This window comes from Vespula vulgaris, chromosome 10, assembly GCF_905475345.1.
Source record: "Vespula vulgaris chromosome 10, iyVesVulg1.1, whole genome shotgun sequence".
Taxonomy (NCBI): Eukaryota; Metazoa; Arthropoda; class Insecta; order Hymenoptera; family Vespidae; genus Vespula; species Vespula vulgaris.
In genome coordinates this window covers 1,014,616-1,032,406 of record NC_066595.1, presented here as the reverse complement: position 1 = coordinate 1,032,406, position 17,791 = coordinate 1,014,616, and the positions used below count along the sequence as shown (strand labels likewise).

General features: G+C 30.3%; 2 protein-coding genes across 3 annotated transcripts; one reads left to right on the top strand and one right to left on the bottom strand.

Moving 5' to 3' along the window:
- Window positions 1-566: 566 nt before the first annotated feature.
- Window positions 567-17,222, bottom strand: LOC127066671 (protein argonaute-2). 2 transcript variants are annotated; one of them, XM_051000671.1, is made up of 12 exons: window positions 16,936-17,222; window positions 13,822-13,959; window positions 13,343-13,623; window positions 12,962-13,268; window positions 12,644-12,866; window positions 12,421-12,568; window positions 12,076-12,339; window positions 11,246-11,564; window positions 10,812-11,163; window positions 10,353-10,686; window positions 10,061-10,260; window positions 567-9,970 (listed from the first exon to the last, which is right to left on the bottom strand). In XM_051000671.1, exons 1-12 carry the CDS (start codon window positions 17,126-17,128, stop codon window positions 9,862-9,864), a joined length of 2,868 nt encoding a protein of 955 aa, XP_050856628.1. In that variant the 5' UTR covers window positions 17,129-17,222; the 3' UTR covers window positions 567-9,861. The 2 variants fall into 2 exon arrangements, with proteins under 2 accessions (XP_050856628.1, XP_050856629.1); XM_051000672.1 differs by lacking the exon at window positions 16,936-17,222 and adding an exon at window positions 14,734-14,969.
- Window positions 15,918-17,745, top strand: LOC127066696 (uncharacterized). Its single transcript, XM_051000717.1, has 3 exons — window positions 15,918-16,129; window positions 17,219-17,331; window positions 17,426-17,745. Exons 1-3 carry the CDS (start codon window positions 15,984-15,986, stop codon window positions 17,626-17,628), a joined length of 462 nt encoding a protein of 153 aa, XP_050856674.1. The 5' UTR covers window positions 15,918-15,983; the 3' UTR covers window positions 17,629-17,745.
- Window positions 17,746-17,791: the final 46 nt, after the last annotated feature.

Here is a 17,791-nt window from a genome sequence, read left to right as displayed (position 1 = left end):
ACCTGAACGAATTGAAATAAAATACGCGCGAAATATGAAATGTCTTTTGAAACTTCTCTCGTACAGGATTACTTAATCGGACAATTAATAATTTTTTAATCCCATTGATCATGATAAATTCTTTTTCATTATTTTTATGATTCAATATCAGGGACAATGTCCCTATAAAAATATTTCTGTAGCAATACTCCATAATTATATTCACATTACATTAAATTTTTGAGAAAGGCTTGATAAAAGTGTGAAAACATTTTCATCGTTATATATCATATACAAATAAATAAGGATAGTATATATTGAGAAATAAACGCCACGTAGTGCTAAAATGGTAAATCATATGTCTCATTTGTCTCAAAATATTTACATGAATCTGTAAAGAAATTTGCTATCTGTGATGTGAAAAAAAAAGAAATATGTATATGCATATGTATATATATATATATATGTGTGTGTGTGTGTGTGCGTATACGTACATCTTGTAAAATTTTTTAAAAAGAAAAGTAAAGTGAATCGAAGGATTGGGCGTTTCGTGATGGATCATCCATACAAAATGAGAGGATAAAATATTAGATTTCAAAGTTTATTTGTATGTCATTAAATTTAGCACATTCATAATAAATCTTATATGACAATGTACCTTCGCCTAGAAACCTATACATAAGGAATCGCCAGACTAAAATAAACGATAACCCGTACTTCAAATTATGTTTTCTATGGTGTTTTCACTGTACTTTGTCTTTCTCATACATAATAATATATGTTCGCATTAATTTAGATTACAAAGACGTCATCGACTTTTCACACCCTTTTTGTTGTTTTTTGTTCTCTTTTTTTTTTTTTTGTTTTTATAACACGTACATATGGCGCGTGGAAACATTAATGTTCCCTCAGAAGTGTGAACAGAAGCTGAAATGTTTCGTTTTATTTCTTTTCTTTTTTTTTTGCGTTTTTTTTCTCCTTTTTTGACCTTTTCCTTTTTCTATCTCTATCACTTTCACATTTTCATTCGTACGTGTTACTTTCGTATAATTGTAATTAAACACACGCCCAGTACCGTCTCGAATTAATATTTTTTTAATTTATAAATCGATACTTGATTTTTTTTTTTGGTGTTGTCATTTATATAGTTTCATTTCAATTAATTAAATAACGTTTAAATTGTTCCTTTTATTTTTTTTTTCCACATATGCACGACGCAGGATTGAAATATCTAGAAGATCGGTGTCGATATCGGCGAGACGTAAATTTTTCCTTAAACATTGTTGATGATTATTTCGAATTGACCGAGAAAAAGATGATAGTTCCGTATTCCTTTATTTTTTACTTTTTTTTTTCTTCTTTTATTTTATTTTATTTTATTTTACTTTGTAATTTTTGTTTGTCGTTTTACTTTGTTTTATTTTATTATTATTATTTCTTTTTATACGTTCGACATATATCACGTAGGCGTAGAAAGTGATCGTGAGAAGAGGTGTACACGAATTTTTTATTTATCTCTGCAACGGTATTTAAAGTTTCACGTATGTACTATTATTTAAACTATCGGTATGCGTTTTATCGCGATGATAGATTAATAAAATATTGAATAAATATTTATTCCCCAAAAATATCTCGCGTACGTCGCATATCAGTCATCGCAGATTTATCTCCTCTTTTATTTTTTTAGTACTCTTTTTTTCTTTTTTATTTATTTATTTATTTATTTTTCTTATTCGTCTTCTTTCTCTTTCTATCTCTCTTTCTATTTTTCTCTTTCTATTTCTCCTTTTGTTTTTTTTTTGTTTCTTTAATTCTCTATTTGCATTTTTTATTATGCGACGGTCACCGTTTTACACTTAGAATGATGGAGGTAAATTCTTAAGTTCCTACAGACGAACGATATAATGACATTCTGAACATTATTACATAAAATATTGACTTAACGTAATCTTTCTTAAAGATTTATACAGAGTTCTCCGATGAATTTATATTAATTAGTTGCTTAAAACGTATATACATATGAAACCGATAGGTGTTTGGGTTCTTTACAAGAGCATAATCGCAAATTGCGTTACCTTACAATTAATATATTATTATCATTTAATCGAAATTTTCTATACGATAGTGAAGCTAAAAATTACGTCTAGACATTATTGTAAAATTTCATGTATTACACAATTCGGTACGTATAAGTGCCTGTTGTGGGTGCGATACCTTTTTATATACTTCGCTTTGAGATCTCATCCTGGTCAGTTTACATAAATTATTATTCACATGTTTTACATTTACCTGAATAGAGATAATATAATCGTAATATGAATATTACAACGGCGAAGTAATGTAAGAGGTATTACACGAGGATGAGAACTTTATTGAGAGACTTTTCTTCGTTATCAGAGTGCATCGTCAAATTATAACGAAGCAAAGATCGCTTTAATCGACGCTTATCTATCAAAGGGTTCTCGATATTCTCTCTCTCTCTCTCTCTCTCTCTCTCTCTCTCTCTCTCTCTCTCTCTCTTTCTCTTTTTTAAGGATCTATGCACAACCACACATGTAGACGAAGCAAAAAGGATGATAAAAATTGCATTGACGATAAAAACGACGGAGAAATAACAGAGACGATTAATAATTATTATTCTACTTATTTTCGAGAGTGCACATGGATTTTAGCTACGACTGCGAAATATCTTGTTAAAATAATTCTTTTACAATGTATGTGCAAATGTGATATAATATTAATTTGTATTAAAACCGACTATGTAATATAATAACGATAATGATAATAATGACGACGACGACGATGATAATGATGATGATGATGATGATGATGATAATGATAATAATAATGATAATGATAATAATAATAATAATAATAATAATAATAATAATAATAATAATAATAATAATAATAATAATAATAATAATAACAATAATAATAATAGTAATAATAATGATGATGATGATGATGATGTTGATGATGATGATAATAATAATAATAATAATGATAATGATGATGATAATAATAATAATAATAATAATAATAATAATAATAATAATAATAATAATAATATAACGACGACGACGACGACAATGATTATGATAATGACAATGATAATAATGATAACGATGATAATTAAAATGGCTCATATTAATTGTCAGCGACAATAAAGTCTAATCCGTTTGTGTGGAAATGCACTTTGGTTGTTTTTATACAAATAGTTTTTTAAGAAAAAATATCTCATACGTTTTCTTGTTCGCACATCATGTTATTGTGTAAGCTTCTCGACACGCATTATGTTAATATTGAATATCATATTTCAACTATATCCATTCTTTCTGCTCTTCTGTTTATCTCTCCCTTTCCCTCTCTCTTCCTCTCTCGCCTTAGTATAATAAATATTTTACAGATTTATTTTTATTCGTCTCGCGTGAAGTCGTCGATATACATCATCTCGTAATTGCAGATGCGGGAAGTATCAGTTAAAAAGTGAAAAAAAAAACGATCGAATGATTTTTTGAGTTTCCTTTTTCTTTAACGATTTTATGTATAATAATTATTGGTGTGACATATTAAAATCAGTTTCATAGTTGACGTTATTCTTCTTTCGACATATATTATATGTGACGTGAATGTTTTTAATTTTATATATATATATATATATATATATATACATATATATATATGGATTTATATATATATATATTTATATATGTATGTGTATATATACAGATTTTGTTATGCTCTATATAACGCATTACGTGGTATTCTGCCTTTATATATGTACCTATGCCATACATATACGTATATATATATATATGTATGTATGTACATATATATATATATATATATGCACATACATACGTTATATTAATAATAGGTATATATACCTTATCTCTAATAAATAACATTTTTACCCGGCATTTCGATAAGACTCCAACAAATATAATTATGTTTGTTATACTTTCAGCGTGCAGCGTCCTATTTAAAACGACACAACCCGCCCCTTAACAAATATCTATTAATTGCCTAGTTTTTATCTCTTAATTAATTATTATCGACAGCGTCAAAATATTACAGAATAACTTCGACGCTTTATCGTTACACAACACCCGCGACATGATATTATTCATCTCTTTAGAATTTCGAAGATCGTTTATATTTGTGGTTTTATATTTAATTCAATCTTATTGTTTGCCACTTTACGGACGAAACGCCAGGCACTTGTAGAGATACAGAGAAAGTAGTTTTATTCCTTTTCTTTTCTTTTCTTTTCTTTTCTTTTCTTTCTAAAACATTATACAACGATGGGATCTTAACGTCTCCATGTTAATCAATAATTTTCCTCTCTTATTCCTCCTTTTATCTTTTACGCTTTACAACGTGCCAAAGACGTTGTCCTTGTTGCAAGAGAAGTTAATGGGTTGCAAGAATTCGACGATATAAAAAATTTCAAGCCGAAAACTGTAATATAGATCACGAATTTTGTAGCAATTTTTCAATCCACAATAGCCAATGTCTCAAAAAAAAAAAAAAGAAACAAAAAATCACCCGCAGAACTAATGAAAAAAAAGTGATAACTCGAGACGCTTTACAACACAGATCGGATATGCTAATTAATGATTATAAACTTTGCTGTGTATGAATTGTGTATAAAATGAATTGATTTTGACGAGCGTTAAATGGCTATTGCGATAAGCATAAATGATCATAAGATCGTGGATCAATGCGTGATACGAATGTGATAAACAAATTTTATAGAAAGAATAGAAAAATTTTTCTTCGATATTGCCCCATTAGCTTCGAGAAAATATTACATAGGTACAGGTATTACTTCCAGTATAATGTCATGAATCTCTAAGAAGCGACGGCCACTTCCGTTAAGATATAAGTAACTTATACTTTGCAAATACTATGTGTTATCAGTTTCTTATATTTAAACGTTATAAAGCCATTCGTACACCATTAAAGTACGAAGCCACGGAGATAGCAGTCGTGAAACAAATGGTATTTCAAACGCAACGTTCCTTCTTTCGAGATCAACTTTCAATAGTCATCATATCCTTTCCAAGTAACACATTATAAGTGGAAGAGAAAACGAAAAATGATTCCAATTACATTATACGTATTATAAATTAAAATTATAAATTATAAATTATTACTAAGCTTATAAAGCGTTACTTTTACAATACATCTTCGATCGCTCTTAAATTTATTGTTATTTCAATTATTTTTCAATGTACCGATATCTCCTCAGGCTTATTATCCACGAAGAATTAAGAATGTGTAAATAATATATAATTATCAACTTATATTATTAAACCATAGCATGCATTACAATGTACTGTGAGCGCTACTACCAGTCGTTTTGTAGCTTGTTACCCACTTAAAGCTGTGATATCAAGAAATATACATGTACATCTAATATGTTGCATATACAATCGTATATGAAATAAGCAATAATAAACTTATAATCTAAAATTATGACTTTCTAACGGTGTTATAAAGGTAACACGGCGTAGCGAATGACAATAAACTCGAAAATTAAAAAAAAAAAAAAATAAAAATAAAAAATATTATATGTATCTTTCGCGTCGTATCGTATTGCCTATTTTAAAAATGTTTCTACATTAAAAATCAAATGGTTCACGCATACCTCGAATATTTTCATTTCTACAACGTATTAAAAGAAAAAGGTACCCTTGTGCACGTTTAATCGTGAATTTAAACATCATACGCCCTTTTTAATAACAAATTTGCTACCGTTTATTCAACAATTTCTCTTTCGTTTGATATAAACAAGATTTGGAAAAATTATAATATCGCAGCAACAGCGTCTTTGGTGGCGCTTTACGAATTACTTTTTCTACCTAAGATATATTTGCATATTAAACTTATTTACGAATTTTGTGCAGTAATATATGAAATAACTGACTTGGCTCGTTAAATGAAATGTGGGTTAATATTAATACTGTGCAAAAATGTGAGAAAATGTGTGAGAAAGTTAATTGGTAATAATGATTTTTATCTGTTCGACTCATATATCATAAATATTGCATATATTAAGGAGATTGCCACTTTGCAAAACATTGATTATACCAATTTCAAAGCAAATATATACTTTTCAAGTATAAGAGCCCGCTTATTAGTAGTAAGAATTAATCGTTTAGATACAATGATTATAATGTAATCTGTTAAGCTTTTCAAAATACATGGGTATCGCTCACATGTTACTGGTTTTCTTTTTTTTCTTTTTTCTTTTTTTTTTGTTTTAAGATTGTATTATAATTCATATGTATACTTCGTGAACAGCATTTGTGTACGAATGAATCAGTGATAAAATGTATTTATATAAGTATGCATGGTGTATATACCGGTACACATACGTACGCACATGCTCGTTACATGCTCGCGTACGTACACATGTGTACAAGTATAATACACATATAAATTATTTGCCTTACAACTTAAAATATCTCTGAGATATTAGATAGTAAAAGTGAATTCATCGCATCGGAATAAATTCCGATTAATTTGTTACACGCTAATAAAGTCATTTTATACACCCGTTCTTTTTTTTTTTTTTCTTTTTTTTTCCGTTTAATTTCATCAATGGCTTAATCGTTTAAAATATTCGTTTAAATCAGAATGAAATAATCTTTCAAGCTATTATAAAACCGAATTTTTCAATGAAGTTTTTGTCTGATTATTGTTACAATAATATTTTGCAATATTGACTTAAAAGTAATGATCATCATGACAAGTATAACGAATACCCTATTTCTCTCCAACCTCTTACAAGATAAAAATTACAAATTATTAAGCGTTCTTGCCTGCGTTTACAGACAATGTGGAAAATGATCCTACGGATAAGTTAATGAGGTATATTTACAAATGGAGGCTAATTTCTTTATAGGCGCAGGAAAATATCGATTTAGTCTGACCTTGGTTATTTTTATCGCAAGAAAATTCATAGAGGGCCGCGTACACGAAATCGGACTTAACAGGACTTTAATGGTTGTCAATTTGAACATTATTCCTATTACGTTAATAAAATTCATTATTTCTATTTTACATCCACTTTATGCTTCCTTTCTGTTTCCAAAGTCTTTATCTTTTTTTTTGTTTACTTTTCTTTTCTCTTCTTTTTTTTTTTTGGTATTTACTTGCGCCCTGATTACAGTTGTAGCTGCTTCTCGTGCATAGGTCGACTTAAAACTAATAGATCTGTATGGTCTCGTTACAATTCAAAAATCGATGGTTCGTAATATCCTACTAATTATTTCTGCGTACACATTTTGGTTCCCGTTTACATTTTCAACAACACGGATAAGACTTTTCTCTTTTCTTCTATGCAATTTCGCATACATTCCACTATACTACTTTGATAATTACGTTCACATGCTGCCTTTGTAAAGTTTTTTTTCTTTTTTTTTTTTTCTTTTTTTCTTTTTTTTTGATGAATCAAAACCATCAAATCATTTTATGTATATGCTCAAAAGAAATATGCGCTATTATGAAATCATAATAAAAAGTTGCTTAATTTTTACATAGTCAAAAACTAAGTATTAAATGATCCAACTATAAGTGGTATAGATATAATCTCTTAAACTATATACTTAAATATATAACTGCAATAAATATTATTGATAATATAAGGTCCTTTTTTCATACTTTCGAGAATAATATTACATTTGTATCACTTGTAAGCCTAATGTCAGAATCATTAATACAGACAAATGATAACACATATCTCGAGTATGTACGTATTGGCTAATCATAAGTCAATGAGATATATGAAAATTGATATATTCTATTTTTTTTTTTTGTTTTTATGTGAATTGCTTTCTTTTCTTACTTTCTTTTTTTTTTTTAATTTTCCGGTAATAATACTGATTTATAATTTACTAAAATCATATAAAAACATATCCCCCGAATGACAATATCTCACGAAAATAAAAATTCTTCTCACAACATAATCATTTTATCGATGTATTAATGATTCGAAAAATACATAATTGTCCTCTGGCGTGCGGCGACATCGATACACAATTATAAATTACATTATCCTATCTCTTGGTTGTACATTAATAGCTCTTCCAAGTCTTTTAATACAATTATTGTATCGATTATTGTTCTAAAAGATTATTGAAATCGATTCCACTTACGAGAAGGAATCTCAATTAAATGACTCGACATAGTAAAATTGTAAGGACCTTAAAGTTTTGCATTACGTTTGCAGTAAAACATATCTTATCCTAGAATTTAATATTTCTTCACACGTTCTGTGTTATTATTGAATCAATATCTTACTGCTATTTTAATATTTTCCTGCATTAACGAGGCTTTATTATCAGCCCAGATCTAATGCCCTGTAACGTCTAGTTCAACTTAAATCATAAGTATCTTTTATCAGCATGATTATAATATTTTGTGTACTGTACAAAACTTTCTTACTTTCATTCCAATTCTCTCATTACATTTTTTAATATCGTCAATATTAAACTTCGCGTGCCATCTCAGTTCAGACAGCGTCAGTATATGTGTTTATTTAATTAGGAGTGAGTTATGTGCCACATATTTAAAAAAATAAACAGTAATAGTGAAAACTAAAATGTGAGATAAATAAAACTAATGTCTTTGTACATTTTCAATGGTGTATTCGCTTAAATATTAAAAACAAATAAATATACTTCATATAGAAAATGTTCTTAAAACTCCCCTTCAATGTATTCCCTATACTCGTAAAGATATGTTACATGATTTTATCTTCAAATTAATTCTCATAATCACTGTGAACGGTGACATTAGATTTAGACTGATCAAAATTATGCCATATAAAAGATAGCAGCATGTTATTAGTTAGATGTGGCACAATGTGATTTTCTGACACTATAGGGATTACATAACAAATTGTTTCGCCATAATTATCACTTTCAATTTGACTCTAGTAAATCTCTAACTTACTTTGGCCGTTGGCTTGCAGAGTTCTTGGCAATTAACATTTACACAATTTACTCGTTTAATATTTTACCCTTTCATTCAAACTTCATGACTTGAAGTGGCCAACTTTTTTTTAGATTTTTATACATTCAAAATTTGTTGTAGGTCTCAGAGGTTCGCACTCTAAAGCTGCTCTTTCTGACGCTGCCTGGACTCTTGTGCTCTATTCCTTTATAAATTCTTTTCTACGTTCGCTTTTTATTTACTAATGCATTTATCATTGCTTCATTGTTTTAGAACGCAAACCTCGCGCCCACGCTGGATGATAAACGTAATCTTACATACATCATCATATCTTTATAAGATCTTTTCAGCATGGTAATCGCATTATCGATCAATCTAAAACATCCATAAAGACTGGCAAATTCAATTTACACCAAATGATATTCAAACGTATAACAGTCTCGCATAAAGCGATCTATATAATTGTAATTTTATCCAGCAATCTGACCATTTATATCATACAAATGCAAGAGATACTAAGACCTCTAAAAAAATAAGCGTAATGTGCGTTGCAGCCGATTTTTTAATTATTAATTGTCTATGTGAACTTTTCCATGCAACAACCAATCGGCTAAGCTGCAAAATGCTCCACTCTACTTTAAAACATGATTAACTAAAAGCACCTCCTTTAAAACTTACTTCCTAAATGATTTTGAAAGTCTATCCAATCACGTTAAGCGGAATTCGAAATATTGATCTCCCACTTGTATCAGCGCTTTTGGATAGACTTATTATAATTATAAAAGTAAAAAAAAATTGACCACTCAAGAAGATCGTTTAACATTTAAGTAGTCTAGAATTGTTTCCTATGTCCAAGATATGATGATTATCATTAATGTGGTGCTTCGATTTTTACAGAAAACAACATCGATAGAATTATGCAAAGTACATAACTCTTTTTGTGTCTGCATGAACAGTAATTGCTCGTGCCATTGCACCTGGTGTCCTATCTTCGCTACAGCCTGATTGATGAGATCCTTCCCCGCTATAAATACACATTACGAGACATATGAATTTTATCTAGGACTCGTACCGATTTATCGTTCGCCAGAGTGATAATTTAACATGAACTTACCTATCGTGTTCCTTTTCTACTAGATGATATCTAGCTCTGAATGCCACAAGATGGGCATAATAAGCTGGTGCAGGTATACTGACGGATCTTGTACACCTTACATACGTATGACACAATTGATACGTAAGACACTGCAATTCATCACTCTCGAAGTGATTGTCATCCCAGAGAACGTGATAATGAGATGGTCTAGATGTTCCCTGCAATCAAATATAATTGTTATATAATGCCACATCATACCGTCATTTTCTTTTATAATCAGGACATATGTTAAGTACTAATGTTAACCTACCTGAATACCTTGGTGACTGCAGAGATAGAAATCGAACTCTGTTGGATGAGTTATACAAACGTCAACCGTTGTACCAGCCGGGATATTGCCACTTTTTCCACTCTGTTCTTTTTTATCTGCGCAGAACAAACGAGTGTGATGTCTTTTTTGAACTACGATGAAAGTAATGCCAGGCCTATAATCAGCTTCAAGTTTGATACAAGCTTCACGAATGGCAGTTAATTCATGTTGTAAGACGTGAAGAAATTGTCCCTCCGATACACCATCGCGATAGAGAATTATTCTATGTGGTTTATATCCTCCAGTACTTTTATAAAACATAACAAGAAGTTCCCTAAAAGCAAGTAGTCCAATTTAACAACGTGTGAAAATTTCAAAACGAACGTGATTTTGTTAACTGCTCTTTTAACCTCGACTTCTAATTTACTTTCAAGAGTACTATAATACATTGTTACTTACCTGACCATCGAACTGAGCTCCTGTATAATTTCTTGTCTATGTTGTTGTACCCTAACCGTGGCTGCATACCTCGATGGATGAGCGTCCATACTGCCTACTACAGCAGCTATACTAGGTTTTTTATTATCTCCGGCAGGAGGATGAGTTACATCTGCTCCCAAAAATATAACGGGCTCGTTGAAAACTTTTGGTCTGATACTTGGTACCAGAATGCTATTGATGCCACCTAATTTCACGTTAATCTTCAGACATAAATTTGATAAAGTTTGAGGAGATGTCTTATTGACATTCTTCGCCTGTACGCACTGAGTTGCCATACCGAGTAACGTATCTCCTACTCTTTTGACTTCAGCTATCAACAAATTTTTTATTTTAGAATAACTATATCTTTTGTATTCGTTATAAGAATTTATTTATATCGCCATTGTAATTACCATATACAGGAGTTTTCCCAGGTAGCACAACGCACACTAATTGCAATGCTTGGAAAGTCGACTTTAAATATCGAAACATAGGTTCAACTTGATCTGGCCCAGTAGCATATTTACAGAAACATGGTTGTCCGATAATTGGCATTCCAGCATCGTTACTTATTTTTTGCAATTGTGTGGTGAATGTGCGTAACGCGTCTTCTCGTACTGTTCTTTGCGGGGCAAAACAAGCAATTGCCCATACTCTGATCTCAACTCCCGTGAAGAACTGTTTACCTCGCATATCCCAAACACCTTGATTGGGCATTGCTTGTTGTTTCGTCTTTAATCGTAAAAAGAAAAAAAAAAAAAGGAATTCTTTTAGAAAACCACACTGCTTCTGCTTAAAACAATTGCGCAATCATATTGCATAAAATAAAATAATGATCGTATTAAAAATTTGCAAACGATATTGAACTGCGGATGCAATAGAAATTACATACGTATTTCCATGAATATGAAATAGTCTGTAATATTCAACTGCATACGCATCAGAAGGCAATATTATTTACAGAACGAAATAAATTGGTTACGTCACAGTCCAGATGTCAAATCAATCGGATCTAGAGCCCATGCATTCGTTTGACGATTTTTGATATTATTTATAGGATTTTAATAAAAAATAAAAAGAACCGTATTATGTGTAAAAAGTAATCACTAATCACAAGTATAGATGATACATTATGTAAACATTTACTGTCACAAAATTAAATCCTTGTTAAAGCATACAAAAAGGTGTCTCTAGAAATGCGTGATTTTTCGACATCTGACTGATTAAACTTTATGTTTCTCACCTGTCCACTGAGGGAACTTACGCGCCCTCCGTATTGTAATTTGGGTGGAGGCAATACACGGCCTCGAACTTCCATCATATTGTTTGATATACTCAAACCAAATTCTTGAACATAAGAATCATTATTAAAGTCAGCTCGCCTTACTAAATTATTAATTTCTCGTTCGCGATCTGGTGCTGAACGTGCTGTTGCTTTAATCATAGTAGACGTTTGCATATCTGTTAACTTTTTTATACAACGTTGTCCCGCTACAATGTTACACACCTGAAACAATTATATAACAATATAGCAATAACAAGCTTATTTACTAATGATCTTTCGTGACATTATTTTTTATTAACTGACCTCAAGTGGTAAATATGTGTGTTTATGTTCCTGTCCCACTTGCAAACAAGGAAGATGCGAATAACGCAATTTCATTTTATACTTGTCCAAAAAGTATTTTGCAACGGTACATTCGACGGTTTGTCCATTTTCCAATTGCAGCGGGAATCTATAATAAATAATTTAATGTAAGTTTTCTTTCGCATGATATAATAATTCAAACTTTCCAATTGATATCACTTACGATTGCATTTGTGCCGGTTTACGTGTAACATTGCATACTCTGTATTTTCGTCTCATCGTTCCGCAATGAGTTATTTCTATTTTGAGCCCTTTGATTTCTTTGGTAAATTTAACTCTTTGAGAATCTGTAAGTGGTTTCCTTTGTTCGTTTACATCTCTAATATCTAATACTTCGCACATAAATTCTATGACAGGTTGAGCTTTATAAAATGCAGTTGCAGAAACTGAAATGTAATTGCAGGGTGAAGTGCGTCAGAAATATTAAAGTTATTCAATATTTTTTAAGGCAGAGTTTTAATAAATAATACTACAAACGTACCATCAATATTCAACATCATTTTCCATTGAGACGGTCTCACAGATTGATGAAAGCCAAACCATACTTCTCTGCCTCCACCTAATGGATGATAATATCCATCCGGACTACTGAAAAATGATCTACCTACTGGTGTGTAAGTCATCGATGGTAAATGTCTCATTACAACATCTAATGCAAGAATAGCGTCATATGGAATTTGTCTTGTACGTCCTTCGAGCGCTTCTTCTAAGGCAAATAATGAAACCTGAGCTACCCATTTTATTACCACTCTGAAAACACGATCTTTACCCTCACCAGGCAGTGTTACCTACGTAAGAAAAATACCGTACGATATATCTGACAAAGGCACCATTCAAGAAAGATCAATAAATGAAATATTACCTCTAAGTCTATTTTATCAGTTCCAATAGGCAAAGGGTCCCTTGTATACAGGTTATTTCTTCCATCAAACACAGGTTTAAGAGTTCCGAAAATCTTGCTATATGCATGTACCATTGTTTCTATGATTTCCCTATTGACTTTGCGAGGGCATTTGTCAGGTTGTATATTAATTTCATAATGATGCACATAGCCTCGTGGCATTGTAATTTGGAAATGATTTGCTCTCAATCCAATTGGTCTACCTTCACGACCTATGTTGGGCCTTCGTGGGCATGAAAACACTGCAAATGAAATTCATTTATAGGCTACTATTTTACTATATAATTTACCATTTACTATATAATTACCATATAATACACCATTTACTATATAATTATTTTCTAAATAATTAAAATTATGTAACGGAGTATATATAAGGAATATATCTGTTGGCTTATATAATTATCTTTCTATTTTCTATAAAAAGTAAATGCTCTTACTTGGCAGTTCTGGAGGTTGAGGCGGAGTATGTGTTTGTTGTGCAGGAACGAGGCCCAAAGAACTAGGAGCGACGACATTGCTCCCAGTTGCTCCGGCCGTTCCAACAGAAGTACTTGTTGTTGGTCCAGGTGGGGGGGCTAAAAATTAAAAAAGAAAAAAAATCACGGACACAGAAACGTAACTGATTTATCCAAATTTACTTTCAGAACTTATAAACTATAAAAAAATTCATTCGTGCAATACAATTATCTAATGGCAAGTCGCAAAAAATCATTTTCATTATCAATGTAGAATGTTTAAATGATATGTAATATTTGACAATTTCTGACAAGTAGATAAAACGAAATACGGATGACACAGGAAATAACGACGATAAAAGTGAAAAAATTCTGTGATAAAAATAAAATAAATATTTTATGTCAAATGTAGAAATTAAAATTATTCATAAAAAAAGAATTAATTTCTTTCGTATAAGGCGATAGCAATGCACAACGTAAAATAAACAATCTCAACACGATAATATCCTACGATAAATTTATACACAGGAGATTTAACAAATAGTACACCATTTTCATTAGATGTATATAATTTACTATAGATGTAGGATATGATGAATCAAAGGCAAGATACGACACGTCGTGCCTGTTGAGCTAGGTCGATTAAAGAGAGACAATTTTCGTCGTTTTTCATTAAAATCAAATACATGTATTCGTTGTTACTGAACTTAACACATCAGTATACAACTTTTTTCGAATATATCCAATCTTTCTTTTTGATTATCGAAATGTAATAAAGGGTAAGAAACCAATTGAGAGTAACGATATTCTAAAATCGCTCGAGCTAATGGAGTACATCTATTTTAGACTTTTTTCGAGCATATTAAGGTAAGCCTACAACAATAATATACTTACGCTGCCCTACAGGATACATTTTCGCAGCCGTTGATCAAAAAGACCAGGTAATCACTAATAAATAAGTAAAAAAATTTAACACAAAACCCACTGGCCACACAACACACTTCCCCACAACACACACTACGAGTGAGACTACCTTCTGCAATGGCTGCCAGCAGCTAAATGCCAATTGGTCTAGACTCGGCCAATCAACGTTCTTACATTGAAATTGTGACCAGGTGAGTCAAATGAAGACAAACTAATTTGAAATATTCTATTATAGTTTTTATGATATATCAAATACGACAGTACATATATATGTATAATCTTAATAATTTACTCTAATATCGTTATAATTACATTATACGATACTGTTCGTATGTTTTCATAGATATATAAAAGTACATAAGTACATTTCATACTTGATTGACAAACATTAAATATTTAAAAATATATCATATATAGAAATTATTGTTACGAAAAAAAAAAACAAACAAACAAACAAACAAAAAGACAAAAGAAGTGAAGTTTTTATAAAAAATATTTGCTCGAGCGTTCGCTACTTCGTATGAAATAATATACAGCATAGCTAATGTTATTTATACGATTAGCGTCAATTGGCACAATAACCAGTAAATATACTGCATTTTTGTAATAAACATGGTAAAACGGTTTAAGACAATCTGAGGGTTATCACGCAATATGACATGAATATTTAAAAGTTATCGTAGTATCGAATATAATCGTTAAATAGAAATCACAACGCAACGTATTGCGAAAAACGAATAATTTATACTTAAACTTACTCCTGTCGTAATAGTTTTAGGCATAGATATATTCCATTAATAGAAATTATTTTCGTTCGCACAATGGATAAAATGAATTATTTCATTTATTTTTTTTGGAAATCCTAATTCTACGAATTAAAACGGGTTTAAGATTTTTGTTTAGTTTATATCCCGTAAGTTATGAGATAAAAGAAAGTAACTTGAGGGGAATAAATAAATATATATGTATGTGGAGTACTCGCTGCATATGTATTGACTTGTACTGTGCTTTTTTTACCAACCGAACTGCCATCTGTTTGTGAAATGGAAAACTTTGTATAAAGAAATATTCCCTAAACTTTGAGACTACTACGTGTACCCTATGTATTGGTAACATTGATATAGTAATTTTTATTTTAGGAGATGTCGAAGAACCTAACCGTATAAAATAGGATGGTATGATACTTTGTACACGCGATTGCGTACTACGCTGTTTGCGAAATGTCGATTCCTTTTAGTGGATCACGTTCGCGTTCTGGAGGTTTGATCAGTGCTATTGCTAAACAATTGAAAGAAATTAATCTAAAATTGGTTAATAAGATCGTTGTACAATTCGATCCCTTTCACAAAAATATTACGGAAACGAGGTTAGTAAATCTTTTTTTTTTCTTTTTTTTTTTCATTTCTACTAATGCGATAAGAAACCAATCCAATTATTTTACATTACTATATACAATTTATGTACAACACTAACTAAAATTTATGATATTGATCACTTACAAAATAAAATTTAATAATCTCGAAAAATTTCAGAAATCGATATATCGAGAATTTATCGATATATAACTTTTAATAGTCGATGATATTAATTAAAAATTAAGAAACGTGGTATCCTGTTAATTAGATATTTGTTTTTATGCATTAATGTTTTATATACATGTATATGTACTTGTGTGTAGATGATATGTATCCATATACGCGATACTCGGATTAGATCGATCGCTATGACGTCAATAGCGCACGCATGCGCATTCCGATTTCAGAATAGACAGTATAGAAGTAACTAAATTAATTCTAGTAATCAATATCGTGTGAATATAACGCATAGAAACATAAGAACGTAAAAAGAGCGAACTTTTTAAAAAATAATTATAAATACTTTTACGTATGTGAAAAGTTGATGAAAAAAGATTGTGTACAAAGTGAAACGTTCCATTCTTTCTATCAAAAGTCATTTTGTGTATGTATGTTATTTATATTAATACTTCCAATATTCAAATCTTGTAAATGGTTACTTTGTTATTTCCATTTTAGTATATAATAATTCTTTGCATTTGCCATTATATAATTATTTACTTTTATTTTTAAATTCACAATGTTATGTACTTCTTGAAAAATATATTCATTTAATATCTACAGACTAAGATCGTCTAATGTAAATCTTTGAACTTACCACTGCACTGTCCGCATCCATATGCTTTACCAAGCATAGAAACTGCAGTTGTTATACGAAGAGTACTTAAATCCGGCATAGGTATAGGTAGTTGTTGCTCCATTTGAGCCATGATGTTCCTGAAACATAATATTTCTTTTATATGTATGTGTAGTCTCTTCGTTATTATAATATTAGTTTTCATTTTCTTCATATTTTTGAGTATTCAAGTTTTAATAATTATAATTTGTAATAACTAAAATAAAAAGTAAACTACTAAAATAATATTTTTCTTCTTTTCCAGAAATTTTCTTTTCTATATATCAAGTCCAAAGATTCTAAAAACAAATCCTTTCTGCGTATTAAAAACAATAGTTGTCTGCGATCGTTCTGAGCCTGTTGTTACATTTGATCTTTGTGAGTACTCCACAACAAAATTATGTAAAATTATAATTTCTGCTTTTCGATACAAATAATCGATCTTGGTTATAAACTTGTCTATAATTTTCAGTATCAGGTAACAAAGTAATATTCAAGTGTGAAAATTTATCTACTCTCGATATCTTACAATATTGCAATAAGCACATCAGTTCTTTAGTTCCACCGCCTGAAAAGAGTCCCAAAGAACTTTTGCTTGAGAAGAAAGAAAAGAAGAAAAAGAAGAAAAAATTAAGACAAAAACCATTTAGCAAAAGAAGGCATGTAATTTTGTAATTTGGCAGAAATAGAGAAAATTTGCAGAGATCTTCTAAATTATTTGATTATATTTAAATTTCGTGAAAATCTTAGGAATGCTTAATTAGAAAATAAAATAAATAGAAGAAAAATCAAGCGGAGAACGAATATTATCACTTCATTAGTACATCAATCAAATTTT